At 38.9% G+C, this 26,500-nt stretch overlaps 3 protein-coding genes across 3 annotated transcripts; 2 read left to right on the top strand and 1 right to left on the bottom strand.

Annotated features, from left to right (window-relative positions):
- The first annotated feature begins 900 nt into the window (after window positions 1-900).
- Window positions 901-8,114, top strand: rwdd (RWD domain containing 4). The gene is made up of 7 exons (XM_063470395.1): window positions 901-1,071; window positions 1,599-1,679; window positions 1,885-1,994; window positions 2,877-3,027; window positions 3,243-3,351; window positions 7,173-7,222; window positions 7,344-8,114. Exons 1-7 carry the CDS (start codon window positions 1,039-1,041, stop codon window positions 7,362-7,364), a joined length of 555 nt encoding a protein of 184 aa, XP_063326465.1. The 5' UTR covers window positions 901-1,038; the 3' UTR covers window positions 7,365-8,114.
- Window positions 8,115-8,648: 534 nt separating this feature from the next.
- ing2 (inhibitor of growth family, member 2) lies at window positions 8,649-12,180 on the bottom strand. The gene is made up of 2 exons (XM_063470398.1): window positions 11,906-12,180; window positions 8,649-9,817 (listed from the first exon to the last, which is right to left on the bottom strand). Exons 1-2 carry the CDS (start codon window positions 12,048-12,050, stop codon window positions 9,120-9,122), a joined length of 843 nt encoding a protein of 280 aa, XP_063326468.1. The 5' UTR covers window positions 12,051-12,180; the 3' UTR covers window positions 8,649-9,119.
- A 6,225-nt stretch (window positions 12,181-18,405) lies between these two features.
- cd68 (CD68 molecule) lies at window positions 18,406-26,230 on the top strand. The gene is made up of 6 exons (XM_063470381.1): window positions 18,406-18,510; window positions 19,421-19,914; window positions 20,219-20,332; window positions 22,012-22,081; window positions 22,394-22,561; window positions 23,654-26,230. The coding sequence occupies exons 1-6, from the start codon at window positions 18,462-18,464 to the stop codon at window positions 23,791-23,793; spliced, it is 1,035 nt and encodes a 344-aa protein (XP_063326451.1). The 5' UTR covers window positions 18,406-18,461; the 3' UTR covers window positions 23,794-26,230.
- The last annotated feature ends 270 nt before the right edge of the window (window positions 26,231-26,500 follow it).

Consider the following 26,500-nt stretch of genomic DNA (forward strand, 5'->3'; position numbering starts at 1 on the left):
CAGCTCTCAGATCGGATTCGGGAGATAGACACTACTTTAAGATTAGGTTTAAAACTTTCCTTTTTGACAAAGCACTTCCACACTATGTCTTTGTTTTCTCTCGCTCCCATCACCCCAAACCAGTCACAGTAGATAGCTGTGTTTTTCCTTCCGACTGTCACCAAAGTGCTTGCTCACAGGTGGTCGCTGAATCTTGGGGTTTCTCTGTGTAATTGTAGGGTCTTTAACTTACAGTATTCAGTATCTTAAGGTGACTGTTGTTGTGATTTGGTACTATATAAATAAAACTGAATTGAATAAATGTGGTCTTAAAACCAATCAAAAATATTAATGAGGCCCAATCAGATTCCTCTGTAATTTGAATATGTAAATCATTTGTCTTTGTAAATCATTTTATACTTTTTTTTTTTTTGCCTAATGTCAGTTACTTTTAATAAAATACTATACAAAAGCACTGGCTATAGCTTGTTTTGAAAATCTATACCATTTTAGTAATCAAACTATAAAGTGAGCATATTAGTAAGCAACATAGTGGCTGAAAGTCTGTCATGATAATTTTTTAACGTGTTTACTGTAATCAGATATTTTTATATGTAATTTATCACAACATCAAAAAACCCCATTTAACTTTTTTTTTACTTTATTATTTCTTTTTCAGATCAAAATACAGTTTACTCTGGTTTTAGCTCTTCGTTTAATTGTTATGAATGACTACTGCCCCCCGTGTGTTTACAGCTCCTGCTCTTGTTTCTGCTTAAAGATTTTTATTTATTTATTGACCATATAAAAACAATAAAATAAAGTCACGTGGGCCTTTCCAGCAACATTTTTGCTGCATTTTGTCTTTAAATGACAAAAACGATGTTTGACAGTTCATTTAAAGGTCAGGCGTACGTCTACTACGCATGCGCATGTTCAGATCTCGACGTTTGAGTGTGAGCCAGAGAAGTCATAAAGTTTGAATGGCAGAAATGGGCTTTTAGGAGTGTGCCGTGTCCAAGTCTGAAGCTCAGTACAGAGGGTGCAGTGCAGGAAAAGATGAAAAGTATGACAGCCAACGAGGATCAAGAGGTATGAAAGAACGCAAGAATGCTGTTAGCGTCTAACTGCTAGCTAGTTGACGGTAGCGTGACTGTTAGCATTGATCGGGGTGGTCCTCGGTTCCAGACAGCAGCCAAGTTAACAGACTGTTATTATTTCGAGTACAAAAACTCAGCGACACATTACCAGCTCATCTCGTCGTTCACGACACCTTCCATTCAGAAGTCTACAAGGTTAATCTTGTACCTGCAGCGACAAACAGGGCTTCAGCCCGTGTGTTAGCCGGCACACAGCAGTTTTCCACCGCTACTGTGTTGTTGCTTCTCCGGCTCCTTATGATGGTGACTTGTTTCGGCTTGGATACAAAGATCGTAAAGGCAATGAATTTAGCACATATGAGTGTATAAGGCCTTGTGACAGACCTCTGTCCTGCAAACCTTTGCTAAGCTAATGACTGTATTTCTCGGGGTTGTCTGGTAGCGTGCTGTCTGATGTGTTCTTGATGTACTTCAGTCCTGATGATATTCCTGTTACTTCACTTGTTTATGTGATCCCAGATGGAGCTTGAAGCTCTTCGCTCCATCTATGAGGGGGATGAATGTTTCAAGGAAATCAGTCCAGTTTCTTTCCAATTTAGGGTGAGTATGTCCACTGTACTGTCCAAGGCTGTGCAAAAATGATTGTCTTCTGCAGTCCTCTAACATCCAGTTTCAGAACTATGGTCATAGAATTAAAACAAGAAATTTGAGCCGTCATGCTCACACCTACTTTAAAAAGTTAACAAACTTAAAGGCTGAATTCAGTTTCAGTAACCTTCTCGTCTTTTTGAATATTACACAAAAGGTAGGAGAACTCGAGGACAGCAAAGCATTCATTCTGGACATCACGTGGCCTGAGACGTACCCTGAAACTGCTCCACAGATCTCACTTGAAGCTTTTTTCAACAACAGGATGTGAGTTCCAAGTATACTGTGCTTTCAGTGCTTTCTAATATTTACACACACATACTCATCAGAGAGCAACTTGGAGTTAGTATCTTGACCAAGGATATTTGATTCAAATGATTCACTCCTCCATCAAGCCTCCAAAATTGGCCTTTTTCACTCTTTTGAAAGAGAGAACTATTTTCATCTAGTTATTTCTAACCAGCTTGGTGTGAGCACTTTAATTCTTCAACACACCCTGAACTCTGAGGGAGATTTTTGTCATTTCTCTGTGTTTTCAGTTTTATTTTTTGTCCTCAGTTTGAATTTGTTTAAGATACGCTACACAGCATGCTGATATAAACCAAGTTTTGGACTAACAGCTCTTTTAGAATTAGCTGTTGATGAAAAACTACTTTTGTTTGTTGTCAAACTGCTATCTTTGGCATTTTTCAGAGATTCAGCTAAAAAAAATTAAACAAATTATATGTTTTTTGCAACAGGCTGCTGATAACAAAGTGTCTGAAGATACAATTTAAAGTTGGTTTCTTTGCTATTTGTGTTGTGTGGACACAACACTAGTTCATTGCTTGACTTTTACTCCTTGAATGGTTCATAGGTCAGGGTTAAAAGGCTTTAAAAAAGCCCTTTCCTCTGAAAAAGGTCCGGTATGAGGACCTGACCTGAAAGTAATTTAAAAAGCAGCCGATGTCCAAAGAGAAACTTTGAAAGACTCAGAAAACACAGAGAACTTTTGCTTAAAAGAATATCAAAAATGGCTTTTTATAACAACAAACAAAGACTTTTGCACAGTACTGTATTTACAGTATTGGAGAGTGCAGGATGAGACTGTGGCTGCTGGACAGCACTTGAGGATTTTCTTTTCTTTCCATCATCTTGCTTTGAAAACAGCTCAGCAGAGACGAAGCAGCTGATCCTGGCAAAGTTGGAGGAGCAGGTGGAGGCTAACCTGGGAGCTGCAATGATGTACACTCTGTTTGAGTGGGCAAAGGAGAACCAGGAGACGCTCATGGAGAACCACAAGTCTATAGTGACTGCTGTGGTCAGTACATTATTATTTCCCAATATTACCATAATAAAGAACAGCTGGTAAAAGGTGGAAAATATCCCAGCTCCTGTTGTGGTTTTGTTAGCACTGCATGTAGTTTTTTTGTTCAGAATTTAGTGTTTGACTGATTGGCTTGAGTCATCAAAGTTTGAGGGGAATAAACCCAAAATGATGATGATGATGTTGTTGTTGTTGCTGTTGTTGTGCAGACGCTGACATCAAACAGTGAGGTGAGTGAACCTGCCACAGCAGCAAAGAAGAAGGAAAAGAAAGAACAGCTGACTAAAGCCCAGAAAAGAAGGATGATAAACAAAACAGGTACATGAAACTGTGTCCAGTAGCTCATATTGTTGGATACGTTATAGAAACTCTGTCATATTCTCCTAAATTGCTCTTTTAAACAGTGCTGGCTTTAATTTGGGGATAATGGTAAACTTTTGTGCTCTGACTCTGAATTGGTCAGAATTGGTCCTTGCACGGACGCCTGTGGAACTCCATAACTAACCTTCTCGGATTTCTTTGAGCAGTCTTGTAGGAGTGGGCTCTAAAAGATTGATCAGTTGGAGGATGCAATTACTGGTTAACTCAGAAAGATCAACTGGAGAAAAGGTCTAAATAAATATCAATGGTATTTAATGTACATGCATACCTTTACATCTCTGAGAAGGTTATGTATTATTTTTTTTCTATAATGGTTAAAATTTTGTTTGAAAACATTTATGAGATCATTACTAATTTTGGTTAAAGGAATTCATTGCTGAGCGGGTCTCTGACTCTTTGTCAGCCTGGCTACAGTGCTGAAGAGAAACGTAGGGTTGTTCTTATTTTCTTCAGTCAATCGTGTATAGTAAGATGTCCTGGCTTTACAGCAGGTTTTTTTTATTTTTTTTATAGAGCAACTATTTTTTTTCAGGTGAAGATTATCTTAATTATTGAGATTCCATCTGCATTGCCATATTCCTCTACTAACTGATTGAAGCTGAGGCTGATTATTATGACACAAAAACCATTCCTATTGATGACTGATTTTGTTCTTTTTCCAAGGCTAAAAGAGTCGAGTCAATTATGGCTCTGAGATTAACACAATAAAGTAAAAGCACCACCAGCACGGTTGTTGGAAACATTTTGATGGAAAATCGTTAGACTGCATATAAAGATGAACGTAGCTGTCATGATGTCCCTCGTTGGTTAGTGGTTCATAATGCATGAACCACTGTTTAACTGTTGAACATGAACAACTGTTTATAAATACAATTAGTAATAATTGTATTTATAAACAGTTGTGGTCAGATGTTTACACACACTTAACTTGGGTATTAATGCTGTGGTAATTTGGGTTGTGATTTCTTTAAACAGTTCTTTTCCCTGGGTGGAATGACTATACAGTATTAAGTAGTAGAAGTAATGGTTTGATCCCCTGCTGAATTTGTAAGTTTGCTCAGTTAAAAATAAATGAAAAGCCTCTCATTTTTACAATAGTTTGAATTTCAAGCGACAGCGTATCACCCAAAAATCCAGATAAACACACCACATTAATATTATACATTGATTTGTGTGCCATTGGGTGAAATGAGTATTTGATCCTTGAGCAAGGTGTTTCTTGTAGTTGGCTGTAGCTCAGGTGGCAGAGCAGGTCAGCCACTAATCAGAAGGTCGGTGGTTTGATCCCAGGCTGCCTCCTGGCTGCATGCCAAATATCCTTGGGCAAGATACTAACCCCATGTTTGCCTACTGGTGGTGGTCAGAGTGCCCGGTGGCGCCAGTGTCCGGCAGCCTCGCCTCTGTCAGTGCGCCCCAGGGCAGCTGTGGCTACAATGTAGCTTGCCATCACCAGTGTGTGAACGGGTGAATGACTGAATGTAGTGTAAAGTGCTTTGGGGTCCTTAGGGACTGAGTAAAGCGCTATACAAATGCTGGCCATTTACCATTTGTCACCAGGTTTGCCACAGACATTTCTGTCTGTGTTCTATTTAAACTGCCATTTAAAAACTGGAGGCTGTTCATTTTGTCAGTTATCAAACGTACATATTCAGCAGTGGATCAAATAATTATTTCCCTCAATATATAAAATTAATGACTAAAAAAAAAAAAAAAAAGCAAAAGTTGGAATTTATTTTGGATTTTCTCTAAAGAATGAATACAGGCTCAAAAATACACTTGCACTCAAACGTTTTAATAGGTGGCGCTGAAGGTTCTTTCAACTCGACAAGACTAAGGCCTTCAACTTCTTGTCAGCGATCATTAATGACTATGTTTGGCAACACTCACTGGACTGACCAGTAGTCAGAACAATGGGAAAGTCCAAGGAACTCATTTAAAAGCTAAGAAGGAAAACTGTAGTTGTAGAAGGTCTGTTGGACCCATTTCTAAACAAGTGCAGATTTCAGGATCATCAGTTTAAACCATTGTTCATTAATACATGTTATACACTTTTGCCAAGTTATGGAAGACAACCCAAACCGTCCCATTTAGCTGAGAGGAAATGAGTTGGAACAACTCTGGAACAGCTCAGGAAGTACTAAGGCTCAAGCCTGCCTGGAAGCTGCTGAAACACCAGCATCACTGTGCTTCACCATGGACTGAGAGGGTGCTGACCACAAAAACGTCCATCTCCAGAATGAATACTCTTAAGTTCAGCTAAAATTTGCAGCTTCCCACACAAGCCAAATGTCTTCTTGAGAAAAGGTTTTTGGTTTTTTGGGAACAATTTCACCATAGTTAAAAAATGTGTTTAGAGGCGTGTGGAAAAAGTATCAAGTGCTGCTGTGCAACAAGAACAAAATATTAATTGGCAACAGTGTTGTTACTAATATCAAATGCTTACAAATTGGAATGTGCTAAACTGAACCATTTCACTATCACTGAGGTGATTTATTTTTTAATTTTTTTAGCTGTTAGGATTATTAATGTGTGTTTGATTGCATGATGTCTCTAGAAAAATGATTAGTTTTGTTGTGACAAAGCACATATGTATGCCACCGAGTCCTCATTACTGCATTTATGACAATCTCCAACCTTCCTTTATCTCAAAAGTTCCTGAAAGAGTAGTTGTCATACAGCTAACAGATCATCTGCAGAGGAATGGTTTATTTGAACAGTTTCAGTCAGGTTTCAGAGCTCATCACAGCACAGAAACAGCTTTAGTGAAGGTTACAAATGATCTTCTTATGGCCTCTGACAGTGAAACCCTGAAAGCCTCACTGCAGCATTCAATACTGTTGACCATAATATTTTATTTAACTGCAGTGGTTTGAATCATATCTATCTAATAGACCCTAATTAATTCATGTAAATGGAGAGTCCTCTTCACACACTGAGGTTAATTATGGTGTTTCACAGGGTTCAGATGGATCAGTTCTGTTTACGTTATACATGCTTCCCTTAGGCAGTATCATTAGAAGACATAGCATCCATTTTCACTGCTATGCAGATGACACCCAGCTCTATCTGTCCATGAAGCCAGATAACACACACCAATGAGTTAAACTGCAGGAATGTCTTAGAGGCCATCCAGGTCTTTGTCTTTAACTTTCTGCTTGTAAATTCAGATAAATTGAGGTTATTGTTCTCGGCCCTAACAATTTTAGAAGTATGCTATCAAACCAGATGCTTACTCTGGATAGAATTACAATATTGGCTTCCTGTTAAATCCAGAATCAAATTAAAAACATCCTTCTCATCACATACAAGCTCTTGAATAATAAGCCTACAGAGCACTTAACTCTCAGACTGCTGGCTTACTAGTGGTTCCTAGAGTATTTAAAAGTAGTATGGGAGGTAGCGCTTTTAGCTTCAGGACCCTGCTCTGTCCAACCAGCTTGCACGTTGGATTCGGGACACAGACACCCTCTCAACTTTTAAGATTAAGCATAAAATAGGTCTAGGCTGCTGCTGAATGCAATGATATACAGACCATATACAGGCTGTAGAAGGTCAACCAAAATGTGTCATCACAGAGAGAATCCACATGTAAATCGAATATTCACAGCAGTAACATTAGAAAATATGTAAAGTGGAAAGCGTTGGGAAACTTTTGGAATCCCTTCCATGTATACTTGATATTCATTAATATAGCTGTCATTAGACAGCAGTAAGAGGTTTATAGGTTAGCTTCATAATATTCTAATTCCTGCTTTCAGATCACAAAGGTGAGCTGCCCAGAGGCTGGAACTGGGTTGACGTAATTAAGGTAGGTGTCTTTTAGTGTTTTACCACCAGATGGTGCACTTTGTTCCTTTAAGCACTGTTGTTACAACTTTTTTTTATCTTTGTCCTCTTTCCCTGGTCCCTGCTGCTTGACCACCCTCCAGCATGTAAGTGGCAATGGTTAAATGAACATTTTTTGCATATTGACAACATACAGAGTGACTTACTGTTTCATTTTGCATCCCTGCTGTAGCTCAGTAAAACTGGAGGGAAAGATGAAGACTAGGTTGCACAGACAAGCTACGTGAGGCTGATGTTGTCTGTAATACTGCAGCTACATGCTCCACTCAACATGACTGCTTCCACAATGAGGACAGTGTATAAACTGGATCTGCTCACAATCCCAGTTAGACTCTGACTGTAAGCTGAAAATGACCTGAAGGCTTTGCTGTGCTTGTGGTGGTTTACTTTTTTCTTCTTCTTTTTTTTTTTTTTAGCAGTCACATCACTGCAAAATCAAATTTTCTTTTATTTGAAAATATTTTTGAAATTTTCATTATTTTTGAAATTCATGAAATCTTTGATTGCTCTTCACAATATCATAGAAACATGTTTAAAGACAGCAAAGTGTATAAAACTAACTTTTGGCCATAACTGTACATGAGACGGAGAACACATTAGGCTTTTGCTGAAGAGTGAGTCTCCTGCTCTGTGATCCGTCAGGGTGAAGTGTGCTGGAGATTGACTGATCTGCTGCCCAGCACTGAGCTGTTGGGGTTCTCAGCTGAAGCGTTACGCTGCTGTTACTGTGAGGTACCATGTGACTTGGTGAAAGCAGAGCTGCGTGTTACATTTCTCAATATTTTCCTATTTTGATAAATGTTCCTCTGCCCTTTGAATTGTAAAGCCAGAAGTTTTTATATAGAAATAAAATCAATTTTATCTACTGCTGGTCTCAGAACATCATTATTCATTGGCTCATCTTGTGATAACCCTGTTTTGTGCTGCAGTCTGTGCCCATTTCTTGGAGCCGCAAATGGTCATCTTGAATCAAGAATGGGTGCAAGTCCACCAACACCATTGTCCGAGGTCAATTATATCAGGGCTCTCTCATTGAATAAAAACTGTATAAGACAATGCTGAGTTGAATAAGTGCCTTGAATGTGGTTTTTCATCTTTCTCAAACAAAAGCAGGTTCTCAGTATCCCTGACAGTTGTCCCTATTTTAAATCAGCCTCTTTGAAGGAAGGTGCTATGATGCATATCTATTAAAGATACCTAAGGAGCTTGGAAAGAAGAGTGACTGGACTTGAAGTTTCTTCAGTTCTAAGACCAAATGTGGAAGAGTCTCAAATTTTAAGCCCTAGTGACAGTGGTCCCCGAGAGCAGCACAAAAATTAAAATCAAAATAACTGGTCTGATTTTTGTTGTGTTCACAAACGACAAGAGTATGTTAAATGAATTACTATACTTTGTTTTAATGATTATAAAAGGAATGTACACATTAGTGAATTGGTGAAAACAAATGACATCCAGTGTCCCGTCAACAGCCATCTCCTACATTAAATATCAGTCTCTTATAAACACATGTAGGTTATACTCTAGAAGCCATTCCTGTAGACACTGATTTCAGTCACTGAGTACAATAAAGAAAGTTGCCATGTACACGTGGACCTTGTCCAGAGTTAAAAAGGAGTTAAAAATGCAGTTGCTTATTGTTATACATGAAAAGAAAACTGGTTCAAGCTGATGATTGTTGAAGTAGCTGGTGACCCTACAGACTTGGAGCACAAGCGTCAGCCCAAGTTCAATCCCAATTTGTCCTTGATTAATATTAAGTTTGGTTGCCAATGGTGTTCGATTGTCCTCTTATAACATCACAAGTGCTTGTAAATATGACTGACAGGACTAATGCCAGGCTGCTTTCCAGATACAGGTCACTACCTGGACCTGCGGTCTTTTCTGTTCTTATCTAGGCTTTTATCCATGGTCTTTTCGTTGTCCCCTCTGCATTTAGGGCAGTACCACTTTCCTTTGGGCTTGTAGGTAAGCCCCACACAAGAGAAGTGGAACCACTCAATGGGGCACTGATCATTGTCACAGCCGATCATTTCACCGTAGGACACTTGTTCACAGAGACAGTAGGTGGGCTCATTAGGATCAATGGCGAAGTCGACCGGTGAGGCATCTCGCTCTTGTTTAGCCTTACGTTTCTTTTTCTTTGCAGACTTGGACTTCTTCTCTCGGGGTGGAGGGAGGGACAGCTCTTCCACAGGGTCGTCCAGAGAGCCATTGGCAGACTGGTGGCTGGAGTCACGGCTCTCGCTGTTGCGTTGACGTCGTGGGCGGCGGGTTGAGGTGCGTTCGGGGGCTGGGGACTCTTGGATGCTGGAACGCCTCTCTGTAGTGAGCCGCTCTGCCTCACTGGGCTCCTGGAGGCACAGGGAGTGAGAGTCCATTTGGCGGGAGCGGTTCTCTACCAGTTCTGTCATCTGGGTCACTACATGGATCTTCTCATCACCAAGCTCCTGGCTGATGATGAGGGCTCTCTGTAGCTGGATCTGCAGACGTTTTCTCTGAGCTCCATCTTGCTCACCTTTGTATTTCTCAAACACTTCATCCACTTCATTCAGCACATCTGTAAAGTACAGGACATAATAATTAATGGGTGTTTTAAATGTAAAAAATATTAATAAAACAACTTTTAATTCAGTTTTATTTACACAGCACCAAATCACAACAACAATCACCTCAAACAAAAAGAGAGGAATCCCCCAACAATCAGCCCCCTATGAGCAAGCACTTGGCGACAGTGGGAAGGAAAAACTCCCTTTTAAAACAACACATAATCTTCAGCAGAACCAGGCTCAGGAAGGTTTTTTTTCCTCATGTTTCAATTCCTTAATTGCAGTTGTATTTTGAATACAGACAGGAAGGTTTGTGGTAATGGTTAAATATGTTTTTTTTAAACGTCAAGTGGATCAAATGCTCTTTGAACAATGGGAAATGTATTTATGAGTTTTTAATGGTCAATGTACCTCATTATTGGGAATTCAGTAAATAAAATCACTTGCCCAAAGACAAAAATAACAAGGCTCCCTCAACATCAAAGCTAACATGGCTCGATATCACAGCATCCAAAGAAGTGGACGTATATTAGACAATGACACTGAAATAATGTCAGTGGTCACTGTTTGAGTAATCCAAAAACAAATTAGCTTTACAAAAATTCCATCTGACACTTAAACATTACATGACAAAAGTAATCCAAGTAGCTGAAGTGGGTTTGGAGTTTAAACTATATCAGCTCCAACTTTAAGGATTATACGCAACAACATTTGACTTGTCTCAGGGACATTAGACCAGCTTCAGTAATGACAGGCAACCAAGTGAACAGCGTCCAGGTAAACTAATATTACCTGCGAGGCAATACAGCAGAAGCACGTGATGTAGGTAACTGACACACAGGGATGGGAAACCTACAAAGAGGTTACCAAGACATCAGGATTTTGGAAATGCACACAGGTGACTAACTGCCAGCTAGCTGGCTTTATACACAGACCGCACTTTAGGGACACCCAGCGTAAAATTACTGCAAAATCACCTTCCAGCACCAGGCTCTTCTTTACTTAAAGTGAAACTGGAGTTGGACCTAAACAGCAGGAGCATGGGTGAGGGCTAAATCCCAGTGAGGTCCCGCCTACAGGAAATGACGACAGTCAGTTGCTGCGCGAGGGATAGCTAGAGTAGCAGCGGTCCTGCTGCTCTGCAGTTCACACTTAATAGAGCGGAGCGGCGCGCGGAGAATGTGCATTAGCAGCCCATAAACACTGAATATTGCTGAATATAAAAATGAAATAACCATTCGAGCTCAGCCCGAAGTGTCAGGGACTTCCTGCTTATTCTGTGTCAACATGAGGCAACAAAGCAAAGGCTTTCCGGTACCGAAGGCTTTTGTTAACGCCTGCTCCAGGCCTCCATCAAGGACTTCATAACCAAACACACCTCACTGACAACAAGGCGAAAATGAGCTAAAGCGACTCTTTGTTGGGGAGAACCTGATCAGCTCATATCTATTAAAGCGATGCAAGCTGCTTGTGACGTTAACCTCGGCCGTCAAACAGGCTTCACAAACAGATGACCGCACTTATTGATCTCCTGCACGTCTTTATTCTAAGATTTCACTTCAGCATCTGGTGAAACGAACAGACTTCGTTAAAAGCGGAGAAATCCTCAAGTTTAGGCGTAGTTTCCACACGCAAAGAGTACTCAGCGAAAACACCGTGCGGGGACACACACTGCTCATGTTCAAAAGTTGATTTTATACAGATTATAAGGTCCTAGTTTTTGGAATATGTTAGGCCGATTTCGCCGCGGGACACCACACTCCTTTTATTAAAACAATGCTCGTGTATCACGTCATACTGTACATGTTTTCCGATATCAAGTGTAATCATTCTGCCCTGCAGTTTGGTGCAGAGGGAGTGTGTCAGAGCTATGCTAGCTGACGGATGTCCACCTCATTTTTTAAAACACTTTGCGCGTCAGTACGAGTATCCACATCTCAGTTCCGGGAAGTAAGAACGAGCACAGACATGAAGCTTTCTGCAAAATGGGAACCCGGGGCTCGTGCGTTCTCCACCATTTCAGCACAGCACGCGACACTGCCCTTAAAGCCTTACAAAGCGATTCGCGCGTGAGACAAGGAAATAGGAAGGCACAGTACCTTGATACTTTGCATCAATTTCTCGAAGCAGAGAAACATTTCTTTGTATGTCCAGGGGCAGCGACTCCACACATTCCAGATAATCCTCCACATAGTTGACCAGTTGTTGCGACTTGTCGGCATTTGGGAAATGGTGGCCTAACATCGTCTCTAAGATGCATAGAGGCAAAAAGTGCTGTGAAAAAAAAACAGGGAAATATATTGCTAAAACCAAATGCTTGGCGACTTTACAGCTTCTAAGGCAGTTCACTTCAAACAACACTAAAGCCACTGCGCATGCGTTAGTATTTTCCCTTTATGGTTTTGTAACGCTTCTCTCGTTTATCGCCGCTGAAGGCGTGTCCGTTTGGGGTTGCAGTATTGGGATTGGTTTAGAGTGACCTCATTATCATAATATTTTCCCGGGAAATATAGCAGCAGTTTAGGCAGAGCCCAAATTTGACCTAATGTTTCAGTCAAAGGTTTAATTCACCATCTGTGCCCGAATGTGACGCTAATACAGACAAATGTGTTTTGACGGAATTTCAGATACACTAGTGTTAAAAAAAAGAATATCGTGAAAGGGTTTTTTTTTTCATAATTTAAAAAGGTTAATTTGCTTATATTAAATATATGTCTCAAGGCTATTTTGTTTTATTTTCATTACCATGGCTTTTAGTTCATTCAAATGTGAAAAATCTCAAAATATTAGATTACATTTTGAGTTGGAATGTTTGTCCATTTGGCACAAGCTGAAGGCAGAAGAGCTATAAAGCCACAAAATAATGTATGTTTGAGAGGACTTCCCATAGTCTTTTTCTCCAACTGATCTTTCTACTTCAGTAATTACCTCCTCCAAACCATTTTTAGACCCCATTTCTACTAGACTCTTCAAAAAAGTCGTACCATTAATTAATGTGTCAATCTTAAATATGACCAACCTATCTCAATTAATCGGCTATGCACCACAGGCTTTCAGTCTAGCAGTAGTTAAACCATTACTTAAAAAGCTATCACTTGACCCAGCGATCTTAGCTGGGTGAAAGATGGCCAATCTCCAACACTCCTTTTATCTCAAAAATTCTTGAAAGATGTCAAACAGCTAACAGATCATCTGCAGAGGAATGGCTTATGTGAACAGTTTCAGTCAGGTTTCAGAGCTCATCACAGCACAGAAACAGCTTTAGTGAAGGTTACAAATGATCTTCTTATGGCCTCTGACAGTGGACTCATCTCTGTGCTTGTCCTGCTAGACCTCAGTGCAGCGTTCGATACTGTCGACCATAATATCCTATTAGAGCGATTAGAGCACGTTGTAGGTATTACAGGTACTGAGCTGCAGTGGTTTGTATCATATCTATCTCATAGACTCCAATTTGTTCATGTAAATGGAGAGTAGTCTTCACACACTGAGGTCAATTATGGTGTTTCACAGGGTTCTGATGGATCAGTTCTGTTTACATTATACATGCTTCCCTTAGGCAGTATCATCAGAAGGCATAGCATACATTTTTACTGCTATGCAGATGACGCACTACTCTATCTATCCATGAAGCCAGATAACATAAAGACCTGGATGACCTCAAATTTTCTGCTTCTAAATTGAAATAAAACTGTACTTGGTGCTAAAATTCTTAGAAATATGGTATCTAACCAGATACTTCCTCCGGATGGCATTACCTTGGCCTCCGGTAGCGCTGTGAGGAATCTTCGAGTCATTTTTGACCAGGATATGTCCTTCAATGCACATATTAAACAAATATGTAGGGCTGCACAGAAATACCCTGTCTCAGAGTGAAAAACTAGTTCATACATTTATTATTTTCAGGCTGGACGACTGTAATTCATTATTATCAGGAAGTCCTAAAAACTCCCTAAAAAGCCTTCAGTTAATCCAAAATGCTGCAGCAAGAGTACTGACAGGGACTAGAGAGAGAGAGCAGATTTCTCCTGTATTGGCTTCATTGGCTCTCTGTGAAATTCAGAATTGAATTCAAAATCCCGCTCCTCCTTCCCAGCATCCCCAATGTGTATTCTATCATGTCTGTCTATGTCAAGCTCTGTCTCTTGCTCTGTCTGTCTCTGCATCCATACCTGAGTTGCTATAATCAGCTTGTATTTAGTTTCCTGTTTTGTTTTGTATTTCTGCTTATGTCAAGTTTACTTCTCAGCTCATTAAAGCGCTCGCCTTTAGTTAAACCTCCTTTTCCCTCCGCATGTGCAATTTTGGGTCCTACTTCATCTCACCCTGACAAAAACTTTTACATTTATGTGAAAAGGGAAAGACCATCTCTGAATCAAGGAGGGGGCCTAAGGGTTACCATCTCTCCATCTTATAATGCTGTGATTGCAGCCACTCCCCAACTCTCTGTGAATGGGACTCATGGCCACTGATCATTGGTCAATCAATGATCACTGGTCAATGATCAATGATCATTGGTGATCAGTGTTTCACCACTGATCATGACAATTTACTTATTAATGATCAAGAAACTGCCCTCACAGCCTTTTGCTTTGCTAGTGCTGGTAGTTTCAGTCATTATGCAAATATACTCTTTATAAAGTTGGGGAAACCTGCAGTCAGCTGAGACTGAATGAGTGACAAAATGTTTCTCCCACTGAAAACACTTTTTCCAGATAAACAGAATCAACTTTTTGGGATTTCCTTACGTGGATGATTGAGCATTCATCAAGACAAATCTTTAAATTGTGTTCTTGGATCTTCAGGAAGCGTTCTAACCGGCTCATAAAATAGAAAATCTGTTCTGATAAATTGCCAAGACTAAAACCATTAAAAGCCTTAAAAAAAGATTCCTGAAATATATTGTGGAAATCTACCATGCAATTCTCTGCAAGGCTGATGATATAACAAAAAGGGGGACGAGTGCTGCGTTAGAATAACTGATAAAAGATTTTTGTTAGCCTCAAAGAGGAAGAAGTTTATATTCCATCATTAGGCACTGTGGTACTGTGTTCTCACTGGAAATACTGGAAATATTTTAAAGTTAAATACACAGATGTACTAAAAATGTGAAGTATGTTTTTTGTTTATAAGTTTTTCTTCTCTACCATGTTCTTTTGCACCTCGTCATATTACTAACCTGTTGCCAGTGAATCTAGTTAAAATGTTCCTTCAGGTGTTCCTTTTTAGTAACACTTAGTTTTCCACCCTTCTTACCCTTGTCCCATCTTCTTTTAGATGTGTTGCTCAAATTCAAAAGGAGATAATATTTTGAATTGTCAGTTTTCTCAGTTTAAGAACTTGACATGTTTTCTATGTTCTATTGTGTAAAAGATGGGTTTATGAGTTTTACAAATAAATATTTTTGTTTTTATTCACCTTAACACCAAATGGTCGCCCCCTGTCTCTTAGCCTGGTTCTGCTGCGGTTACTTCCTGTTAAAAGGGAGATTTTTCTTCCCATTGTCACAAAGGGTCATCTAATTGTTGGTTTTTCTCTGCATTATTTTAGGGCCTTTATCTTAAAATATAAAGTGCATTTAAGCAACTTTTGTTTTATATAAATAAAATTAAATTGAATTCACAATTTTCACAGCATCCCAAGTTTTTTGCAGTTGGGTTCAATTTCAATTTTTGTTTATTCAGTTTTATTAATATAGCATCAAAACACCACAACAGAGGCTTTCGGGTAAAGACCCTGCAATAATAAGGGTTGTATATGAAACACTGAGTGTTGAAAACAGTTGTCTTTAAAACGTCTGGCCATCACCCATCGAGGTTATCTTTGTAGTGAACATTGTACGCTCACCACAGGTCTAAAAGTGCAAACAACTGCGGGTCATAAAGAAACTAACATGAGGCCTCACATCTATTGTTAACAAAATGGCCACAAGAAAGTCTTGATCCGTTAAAAAGGTACCGATGATGTAGTAGCTGTGATTACTAACATACATGAATTAAATCTGGACAAAATCTGGATTTCTTTAAAAATCAGAAAACACAACAGGGTCCCCCTTGTTAATTGCAGCCTTCTCTGCTGAGGGAGGAGCACCAACTCATCATAAGATGGCACTGGTGAACACATAGCACGTTTTCTCAAAGGTTACTTGAATGTCTGTCTTTCAAAATATTGCAAATATAATCTTTTATTTTATATGGCAGTCATTTTTAATAACAACACGGCCGGCACAGTTTGGGGCAGATTATGTTTGTCCTGTTTTTAAATTAAAGAGAAAAAAAAATCTATCAGTATGCAAATGTTCCTACTTTTATCATTTCAATGACTTTTCCCTAATCTTCTGCATAAGCAAGAGTATTGCAGTCTGACATTCATGCGTGTGTGTCCTGCCTTGGGGATTAACACGCCTCTATTTCCTACAGTGCAGCTGGTTTGTTTGTTTTTTTGTTGGATTTTTATTGTCTAGAAAATGTATGTTTGATGATGCACAGAACATGCAGAACTTATAATTAAGCCATGCCAGCTTATACTTGAGTTATTTCACTATCTTAACCTCAGTGAGGTTTTTGTGCAGTTACCTGTAGCTTCACTGATGGCAAATGTAAAAAGAAAAACTAACATGTTTGGGTGCATTCAATGCAATCCTGAAGCTCTTAGTCACGAGGATGACTGGCAGTGTCACCTGCTTGTGTGTTTCTGGGAACCACCTTATTTCCTCTTTTCATGTCACATGACATGCTCTGTCTATTTATGCTAACAGTCAGAAAGTTAACCATTTATATTTACAGTAAGTGCACCTTTCACTTTGTGGGACACAGTATTTATGCAATTATTCTTTTAAAGCCATGTTTGTGTTAAGTATATGTGCCATAGCATGTCATTATTTGTGTTTGTTCTCTCTGTTTTTGACCTGGAGTGTGTATTAAACTTTGATTATATAGTTAATACTAGAACCTTCTGTACCATCACTGCTCATAACTACTGCACTGTCATTAGATTTAAGTTATGTTAGCTTAATTATGGCAACCTTAATTCTTACTGCTTTGTATTAATAATACTGTCAGTATCATAACAACACCTTTTACAAATAATATTACTAGTTCTATTATTATTACCACTAATATAAAGTCCTATCGCTATAACTACTACTATTATTAAGACTAAAATACTTGCAGTTATGCTGTTTATAGTATTAGTTTCTACTAGCAGTAACAATAATTGTACTAGCCTACAACTTGCATGTCGACTTACAGCATTACCCTCCTACTAATGTGCCTATTATAACTACTGATAATGACGCTCCGATCAGATCAAAGCGAACTGCTAGCAGCCGTTTAAGAGAGTGTTTGTGGGTGTCAAACAGAAATCTGGAGTTTCGTTTTAGTCATCGACCTTTCTATTAATGCTGAGACTGTGGGTTCCCTCCTGCTAGCAGTCATGTTGGTTTCGTTTCCTTGCTGTTGCTCATTTCTGAAGTTTTAAATCCTACCACGCAATTATTTTGTCTGTTGATGCTTTCAAAATAAAATTCATACTTCACGTTTCCTTACAGAACAAGTCAAATCCTCGTTCCTGGCTGTGGTAAAATGCAGCTATATTGGTTGGCTGCTGTCTCTAAACATATCATTATTAATATTGTGTGTTGCTCATAAAAATTTAATATTCATGATTCACTGTTACTTTTGCATATGGTGGTTGTTGCTGTGGTTTCCCTGTGTTGTTTTTTGCTTGTTTTTTTTCAGCAGGCGGTGAAGCAGATTTTCAGTGTCTTCTCTCTCTCTCTCTCTCTCTCTCTCTCTCTTCCTTCCCAAAATTTCTTTCCTTTTCCTTTCTCTTTCCCGACCCCAGTCCTGTCTGTTCTGACTGTAATAACAGACAATAAAAAAAATTCTAATAAAAATCCAGTAGACTATAACTATCAAGTGGACCAGTATAGCTAAAAGCCGTAATGGTCCACTGGGAAAAGTAAATCTGTTCTTGGCCTTCAGGAGAGGCCCAAAAATTAACTAATTTCTCTGTCCACCTCTTCTTAAACTTACATTCATCTACAATATTAATTCCACGCATTATCACACTCTAAAACTTACATTTTAAACAAAACACATTACATTATATAGAACGGAATACTATTCAATAATTTATCAAAACATCAATTTGAAGTGGGAAGCATAGTGATACATTTTAAACGTAACTTTAAAGTAAAGTGCCTGTATGATTAAAGGATGTTTACATCCTTTAATCATACAGGCAAAAAAACTACTATAAGTTGTATACTACTAGAATGGATTTTGTAATTCCTTAATTTCACGTTGTTTACAAGGCTGGTTCTGTTGGTGGTCTCATCCTAAAAAAAAAGAAGAAGAAGAAGAAGAAGAAAGTTCTTCCTCACCACCGTCGCTCAAGGAGGACTGCCTAATTGTTGGGGTTTGCACTATAGTACTGCAAGGGCAGCTTGCCCTATTTCGAGAAAAAAAAACTTACTAAATGAGAAGCTGTTATTCAGAATAGTACATTTCAGCAGCGCTGACTGCGGATACGGATGCTTTTATTTTTTAAGCAATGGACTTCCTGCTGCTTGAAAAGTGAGGTATTTATAGGTGGAGGCGCGACAGCTGCGCTCCTAAGCGCCTGGTTCCCCACTGCTCTACACTTGCCATCATGCTGAGGACTGCTGTTTTCGTCTTTATCGCGTGCTGCGCGCTTTCAGGTAAGACCCTAAACAATACTGATATTAAAATAAACGAGACGCATACATGAAAAAGAAAGACATAACTCACGTCAGGTCTTCCTGTTAGTTTTGTGATTAAGTGTGAGTAAGTGTTTAGAGTATACAAAAATACTGTGTTATATAATATATAAACAAAAAGGCTCCAAATGAGGCTCTGTCTGTGTGTGCTTACCTACGGAGGTTGTCATAAAATACAGTGTATGTGAAACTCTGCTTCACAGGGACTTCCTGGATTGTGGGGAGACAGAAATTTCCACAGTCTTTCGCTATTGTTGCAAGACCGAGTCACATGTCTGCTGACAGATGAGAGCTGTTGTTTTTAGAACATGATTTCCGCAACCGAATACAAACCTTAAAACCTACCTTAAAGTTTATAACTTCACTATTCCTATTTTATTGATTGATTGATTTGTAATAAAATTATTTTTGTTTAATGTGAAGCGGCCGTTTATACTGATATCGAGTCAATTTATATATAAGCACATTTAGAAACAACTCAGGTTGACCAAAGTGCTATAAAGACTAATAATACAGAGCAGAAAGGGAAAAAACATACACACACATTTCCATCATAGAAGCTTTGAGTAATCCCACTGTACTCTACTCAAACTACTGTCTGATGGTCCCATCAAACAGTAGTTTGAGCAGCTGGTAATGAAAGCACATTGGAACTTCATTTCATTAAATTTAAGGATAAAACTACCGTGTGAATAAATACATAGCCAGAAATTATTTAAGCAAAAATGTAAGCAATAAGAAAGTTTGTGTTTTCTTACCGAAGCCCAAAGTAACTAAAAGTCAGCTAATACAGCCGAGTAAAGTAAGAGTTCATTTAGTCTGGAATTAGTATGAATGCTGAAAAGAATTCTTTGTTTCTTTGTCCCACAAGCGCTGTCATTGGCTGGAGACACAAACAAATCCAAACCTTCAGCAACTGTCGCCCCTGCAAGTCAATTTGACAGCTCCTCTCAGGCTCCCAGTCCAAACACCACCACCACCACCAGCAAGCCTCCAAAGACCACCACGACCACGAAGCCTCCAAAGACCACTACCACCACCACGAAGCCTCCAAAGACCACCACCACCACGAAGCCTCCAAAGACCACTACCACCACCAAGGCTCCAACCACCACCAAGCATCCAAACACCACCACCACCACCACCAAGGCTCCAACCACCACCAAGCATCCAAACACCACCACCACCACCAAGGCTCCAACCACCACCAGCAAGCCTCCAAACACGACTACCACGGTTTCACCAAAGCCCACACCTAGACCCTCCGCTGGCTTGACCGTAGGATACTACAATATCACAAAAAACAAAAATGAGACCTGCCTGAGGGCTCAGATGGCGCTGCAGATCCGAGAAGTATCAACAAATGTAGGTTTCGTTATTATTATTATTATTCTATTAGCAATACATCCTAATGAGTCCAGCACGAGGATGTGACTCAGCTTTCAGTGATTTAGTTGTCAGCATTCTGCCTTCAGGAAGAGAGAATTTGCTATCATGCAAGTTTAATTTCCTCATTTAGTTACTGTAAATGGTTAAATATTGCCAGTGTTTGTGTAACAAGACAATCGGGTAACTTACATGACCCATGAACTAGAGTTTCTTTAAAGAAAGTCTGCTGCTGCCTTGGTATCTTAAACGAAGTGTCTTGTTCTTCTCTGTTTATTCCCAGACAATCTTCATTGTTCAGCCAAATCTAACCCGTACAAGTGGAAGTTGCAATGAAAACAGCGCCAACCTTCGGATTTCCTTTAAAGAGGGCTTCATTAACTTCAGCTTCATCAAGGTACTTGGTGAACTCTTTTCCCAAAGCCTGTGACATATACAGCATTATAAGATCAAAATGAGGTGGTTAAAGAGGTGCAGAGGTCAGCCAATCATTCATCTTAACCTGAAATTACCACAGTTACCCTGTGGTGACAATGAGATTCAACCTCTGATGTCCAAGTCATGACAACCCTAACTTTGCAATCTTAGGATAAGGTAAACAGATTGATCTCATTGACCTTATTGAGCTCAACCATGGGCAATCAGAGTGTGTAATTTCTGTTTTTATTAAACTGAGCTCTAGGTTTCAGGAAACAAAGTAAATAATCATTCTAACGTCAAACAATCACATTTCCAAAAAAGTCTGTTCCACATTTCTCCAAGATGTAGGATTAGGGTTAGCACTTCAGAGTGTTAACAGTTTCCTTGACGAGTAAATCTATGTAAGCTGGAAATACTAGTCAAGCGAAGTAAATTGCAGAAGTGTTAAAAGAGAAGTAGCCCATAGGGAAACTACATCAGGCGGCTTCGCCCTACTGCATCCATGTGATTCATTCTGTGGTTTTCTAAGTGATAGTCTATCTGAACACTCAAGGTGTTTATGTCAAATAAAATATACAGCCGAGGTGTAATTATACCACCAACTGCAGCCTGGTCGTCCTTATGTCATATTTATTATGAACAAAAATTAATCGATTTGAATTTATTATCCCAGAGATAATAAATTCTGTTCACTTGAACATTGTGTTTCCAGTGAGAGAAATGTTTCGAAAAGTTTTGCACTGATCCAAGTGACGTCCTCTGTCTCTTTGATTGCGCTCCCACTACTCCCATACAGTGTGCGCACACGAACAGAATCAACTGTCTGGGATTTCCTTGGCTGGAGGATTGAGCGTGCATCAGTTATCATTTTCAAAGATGCAATATGGAATCCTAGCCAGAAAAAAATAAAGAGCAATAGCAGGAAACATTTGTAATTAGTTTGCTTCCAATATAAATGTTAGCTTAGTAGAAGTGCATGCTGCTCCTGGTGGCAACTTTACTGTAAGTATAAAAAGATCCAACACCTTTTAATAAAAGCCCTACTTGTGAACTGGTCTCAATAATATCACAATAAAGAAAGACACACTGCTGACAATCAGCTTTCAGTTTTCAGAGTCAAAGCTGACCTAAGCTTCTGGGACTCTGGGTTACTTTCATTTTCTTTCTTTTTTTAAAGTGAGGGGTTTTTTAAAAAAAAAAAAAAAATCTGTATTCTGTTCTGTAATGGAGTATCTACTGCAGTAGTAATATAATATACTGTAATATAATACTATCATATTAAATATTAGATTGTAGTGGTTAGCCTGGCTAACCAGATTTTAAATAGAAAAGCTCGGACACGACAGCCAGGAATAGTAGATTGCTTTGTTATGTATTATGTAGGCTGGTCTCAAGCATATGTCCGGGGTTAAGAGGAAAACAGTAATACATTGTCAAACTGGTTGGATGAGCTGTTTTCTACTTCACACTTCAAATGCTAGCAGCATGTGTACGTGCTGAAACCTGTTTATCTGTTGTAAATGAGCACAGAAACCCTCTGACCCAGAAAAATGTTCAGTGTTTGAATTCAGTAAAACAAAAACCAAGATGTCACATTTGCACACAGTGTTTCAGTGTTACATTGTAAAAGGTTCCCTGTTTGTTATAATTCCTCAGAATGTTTCTAATAACATCGTCTACGTTGATGCCGTGTCTTTCAGCCTGAATTACCCTTTAACCACAGGAGGTAAGTCAATGTTTATTTCGTAACATTTTCACTGATGAGAGTTTGGACTCACTGGATGTCCCTTGATACTTTAGCTACAGGTAAGTGTTGCACATGGATGGTAAACACAGAAAGAACACAAGCATTTTAAAGCCTGCTGTTTCCTTGTTTGTGCTCCTGCTCAACAATATACAGACAAGACCTGTGGAGTTACTGTTAAGCATGTCATGCTGGTAACAGTCAGCCTACTTTCAGTGTAATACTGTTTAACTCGATTGTCACGATACTTGATCATCAGTTTGTAAAAATTGTCTTTCTGTTTCACACTTGCAGGTTCAACTTACAATGCCATCAACAAGTCAGTCCATCTGTTCCCTGCACAGATTGGACACTCCTACTCCTGCATGGCTGATTCTATTTACATGGGCAACAACCTGTCCCTGGATGTAAATTCTGACAGAATGCAAGCCTTCAATCTGACCAAGAACAACTTTGGCGATGGTAAGTGTCCCTGTGGAGAACAATTAATCATTAAACCATCCTATCGATCTTAAAAACATTGTCAGAGCCAATATTGGGTTGGCTGTAGCTCAGGAGGTACAGCTGCTTAGCTACTAAACAGGAGGTTGGTGGTTTGATCCGTGGCTGCTCCAGTCTGCATCCTTGGGCAAGATGCTAACCCCAAGTTGCTCTCTATACATTGGAATGTGTGTATGTTAGATAGTAAGCACTTATGTATAAAAAGCATAGAAAGTGCTAGTGTGAATGAGGCAAGTTGTATAAAGTTCTCTGATAGAGTAGAAAAGCGCTATATAAGAACCAGTACATTTACCATAATGGAAGCAGGAAATGTCCATAGAAATGGGTTTTTGAAGTACTCTAGTCTAAATGTATTCCATTCCAAGTCAAAAAGTTGTCACACAGCAGGTTTGGAAGTACTTTATTTCTTACAGCAATGTGTAACTTTCAGACTTAAAACACTTTATCTTTGATGGGAATTTAAACTTTAAACATCCTATTTGAATAATATTCTCCAAACAATATTTTACCAAGTGATGTGTGTGACGTATATGATCAGCATACAAAAATGTCAATAAAGTTACAAACCAAGGTCCTGAAGCTAAAGCAAGGAAGCAGTGATTATTCATTGCTGCATCAGTAATGCTCCTTAAAAACATGTAACACACAACACACGTGGTTGAAATTTTAAAACTACTTCCTCATGAGTGGCTTTTCATCATTAGAGTTTCCAACAGTGGAAACTAAAGCAGTTGGGTGAGACAGGTGACAGCTTGACAGTGGACTGCTCTGCAATGCAGCTCAGGAAGAACAGGTTTAACTACAGTCCAACAAGTCCTAAGCAGATTTTACAGAATAGTTACGTTTCATGGAACGCATTCATGCTCCATAGTCTTTGTCAGTTGTTGGATTGCAGAATAAAATTTAGCTTGAAGAGACAGTTTGACTGAACTCTGTTACAGACATCCACAATCTTCCAAAAGTGACATTTGACATTTAATCATTTCTTAGAAAACTGGTCACTTAAAAAAGTGATATGCTGTTTAAATGGGAGTGTGTGTGTGTGTTTTCCAGCTGACCACTGTCCTGCGGACCAGCGTAGTTACAAGGTTGCCATTGGAGTGGGAGTGGCACTGCTGGTGCTCATCGTGGTGGTGGTAGTGGCCTATCTGGTGAGCCGCAAGAGGAGGACCGATGGCTACCAATCCCTGTGAGGGGGGTTGGCCAGAAAGGGATAAGCAGTTACTGGGACCTTCTTAGGTGGATGAAGGGGATCTTTACTGAAACCTGTCATTTCTGTCCTTGTCTCCTAATTTAACTGGTTGATGGTTAGTTACAGTTTTCATTCAGAGGTATGTGTGCCACTTTAAACAGGTTCATTGTACAATTTGAGAATATAAAGGATTTTAAATTTAGTTTTAAAAGTTTTAAATGTAGATCAATTTAAATAACAAATGCATACTGGTTTTCATTTTATTGTCACAGCCACACACTCTACACTCCATACAGTCAGGTTTTGAAGCGCCAGTATGACAAGTCAAGCGCTTACTTTGTCATTTAATGCCAGTTGCTAGAATGTTTAATTGTGTCATTATGGTACATAAGCAGTGTTTGGATCACGGAGTTGTATCCCACCCCGATGAGTGATCATTATCCTGTTCACAGATAAAAACTGACCATAATGTCTCATCAGAATCAGGCTGTGTATTTTCTTTGACAACCCACAGCCATAGTTGCGTGTTACTTTGATTCATTATTGACAACAGCAGCCCCCCGTTATGAGTCATAATTCAACTGTTGCTATCACTTAACTCAAGAGTTGTGAAGTAAAAGTCATTTTAATCATCTTTTCTTTTAAAATTAGAAGCATTACTGATTTTTTTTTAACTGTTACAGAATGTTGTATTAAATGTTTGTTTTGTTTTTTTAATCACATTTTGTATGCTCTTAATTTTATTTTCATAAAAAGGGGGGTGATGTTAATACTGTGTTGGGATCATTAGCTATCATCAGCTGAAGGGATCATTAGTTGTTGCACTGATCGTTGTCTCACCCTACTTTCTTTGCCTTTGTCAAACTGTAGTGGAGTGGAGCCTCCATGTTGGTCAATAATGACTTTAGTCTAATCCTGATAAGATTTTTAATGGCTCACGCACGTTTTCTTTGGTGTTTATGCCGAATAAACAACAATGACACAAGGGAACCACTAATTGGCAGTAGGGAACTATGCAGTTTAAACAACAGTAACTTAAAGTAAGCTGTTCATTTGCATTTTGGGTTCATTTGTGTTTCTAATTTGGATGGCAGATAAAGAACAAATGTATGGTTTATTGTGGCTTATTCTGAAGTGCTCAAAGTTGTCAGTAAGAGTAGAGAAATATGTAATTGACAGTCCATTTAAATTTTAGAGCGTATAAATGTTGAACAGCAGATTGTTTTGTTTAAAATTCCTGCAACACAGAGAAGTGAGAGGACATCTGAACCCACTCAATCTATGTATGTTTGGAGTTTTTTAAAAAGAAAGAAAGCAAAAGAATGTCAGTGCTATTACATTTAACTTTTGAAATGCACAAGCTAAATTTCTCTGTAGGTTTGAAGCGGGGAAGTAAAAAGCTCAGAGAGATGTCTCAAGAATTGAACAAATGCAACCAAAACCTTCTGCGTGCCACCATAGCACCATACTGTACCAACAAAGGAGTATCTCTCCTGGTGTCAAATGTATTCATGTGAACCAACTCTTCAGTAATACTTTTAATGATTCTTCGTGTGCTTTTTTGATGTAATAAAAAGGGATGTTGTGATGTTATAACTGTGTCAGTGACTGGCAGCTCCACTCTTACTGTCAGGGCTGACAGAGGCTGTGAAATGAAGACATCAGCAGAAAAGTTAGACTTTACTGTTGTGCACAGCATGTGAGCACTTTGTACCTCGTTTTTACGCCCTTTTCCAATAAAAATGATTATATTATTTCTAAATATGTGTCTGTGCTGATGGTATCACAAAACTGTAGAGGGCATAGCAGCCGTAGCTGTCGTGGAACAACTGCATTCTCCACATACTTTTTTTTCCCCTCAAAAAAAAAAAAAATTTTCCTTTCTTATCGTGGCCCTAATACTCTTCGTAGAAAAATCATATCTACAAAAGCCCTCTTTCCCCCCGAATCCAACTTAGAGATTAGTGTTGGAAACAGCAGAGAGAAAGAGCATCTTAAAACCAAAAACAGAGTAGCTGAGATCATAATAAGCAAGAATGGCAAACTTTAGCTTTCTTATCTTGTCTTTGTATTATTTTCGGTCAGGTAGTCAGGAATAACTGAAAAAAAAGCAAACATAGCAGCGCTAAATACGTGTCATGATCAAAACACTGTGGGAAAACTGCACTTGTACTCGGAGGTCATCCTCTTGGTCCGTCCCCAAGAGGATACAGCAGCTCGTGCCAAAAAGTGATTTCCAGTGTTTACAGGTGTTTTTATTATATGTAATGTCTTCACTTATATTGGTAAATAGACTAAAGTGAACAGGATTTACAAAGAGGTTATATGGTAAGATGGTCATCTTACTTATCAGGTTGTTTGCTCACTGTAATTTTATACATAGCTCTGTGCAATTTTTCTATACATATTTCTGTACATTGTTACATGTATATACGAACTTCAGTTGCTTATGTATATAGGACCACTTTGTGTCTTCCTTTTATATTCTATATTCTCCTTGCTATAAGAGCTGTGTAACACCCAAATTTCTCATCCGTGGGAAAATAAAGGTTTATTCTATTCTATACTGTGTAAAATGTGAAAATTACCTCTTTTTCAAGTATCTTCATGACTCTATGGTATTATACCTACATTATAAGCAATCGAGTACTTTTTAGCTATTTAAAATATGTTTACAGAACTATTGTTATATTTGTTGTAATGTCTGC

The sequence above is a fragment of the Pelmatolapia mariae genome, linkage group LG3_W, assembly GCF_036321145.2.
Source record: "Pelmatolapia mariae isolate MD_Pm_ZW linkage group LG3_W, Pm_UMD_F_2, whole genome shotgun sequence".
NCBI classification, from domain to species: Eukaryota; Metazoa; Chordata; class Actinopteri; order Cichliformes; family Cichlidae; genus Pelmatolapia; species Pelmatolapia mariae.

Excerpts from the sequence above, each read along its gene's own strand:
- ing2 (XM_063470398.1), bottom strand. The coding sequence starts at position 12,050 with ATGTTAGGCCACCATTTCCCAAATGCCGACAAGTCGCAACAACTGGTC. Across the intron at positions 9,818-11,905 it reads AATTGATGCAAAGTATCAAG|ATGTGCTGAATGAAGTGGAT; the intron begins GTACTGTGCCTT and ends TGTACTTTACAG.
- rwdd (XM_063470395.1), top strand. The coding sequence starts at position 1,039 with ATGAAAAGTATGACAGCCAACGAGGATCAAGAG. Across the intron at positions 1,680-1,884 it reads CAGTTTCTTTCCAATTTAGG|GTAGGAGAACTCGAGGACAG; the intron begins GTGAGTATGTCC and ends ATTACACAAAAG. Across the intron at positions 7,223-7,343 it reads ACTGGGTTGACGTAATTAAG|CATGTAAGTGGCAATGGTTA; the intron begins GTAGGTGTCTTT and ends ACCACCCTCCAG.
- cd68 (XM_063470381.1), top strand. The coding sequence starts at position 18,462 with ATGCTGAGGACTGCTGTTTTCGTCTTTATCGCGTGCTGCGCGCTTTCA. Across the intron at positions 20,333-22,011 it reads TTAACTTCAGCTTCATCAAG|AATGTTTCTAATAACATCGT; the intron begins GTACTTGGTGAA and ends ATAATTCCTCAG. Across the intron at positions 22,562-23,653 it reads CAAGAACAACTTTGGCGATG|CTGACCACTGTCCTGCGGAC; the intron begins GTAAGTGTCCCT and ends TGTGTTTTCCAG.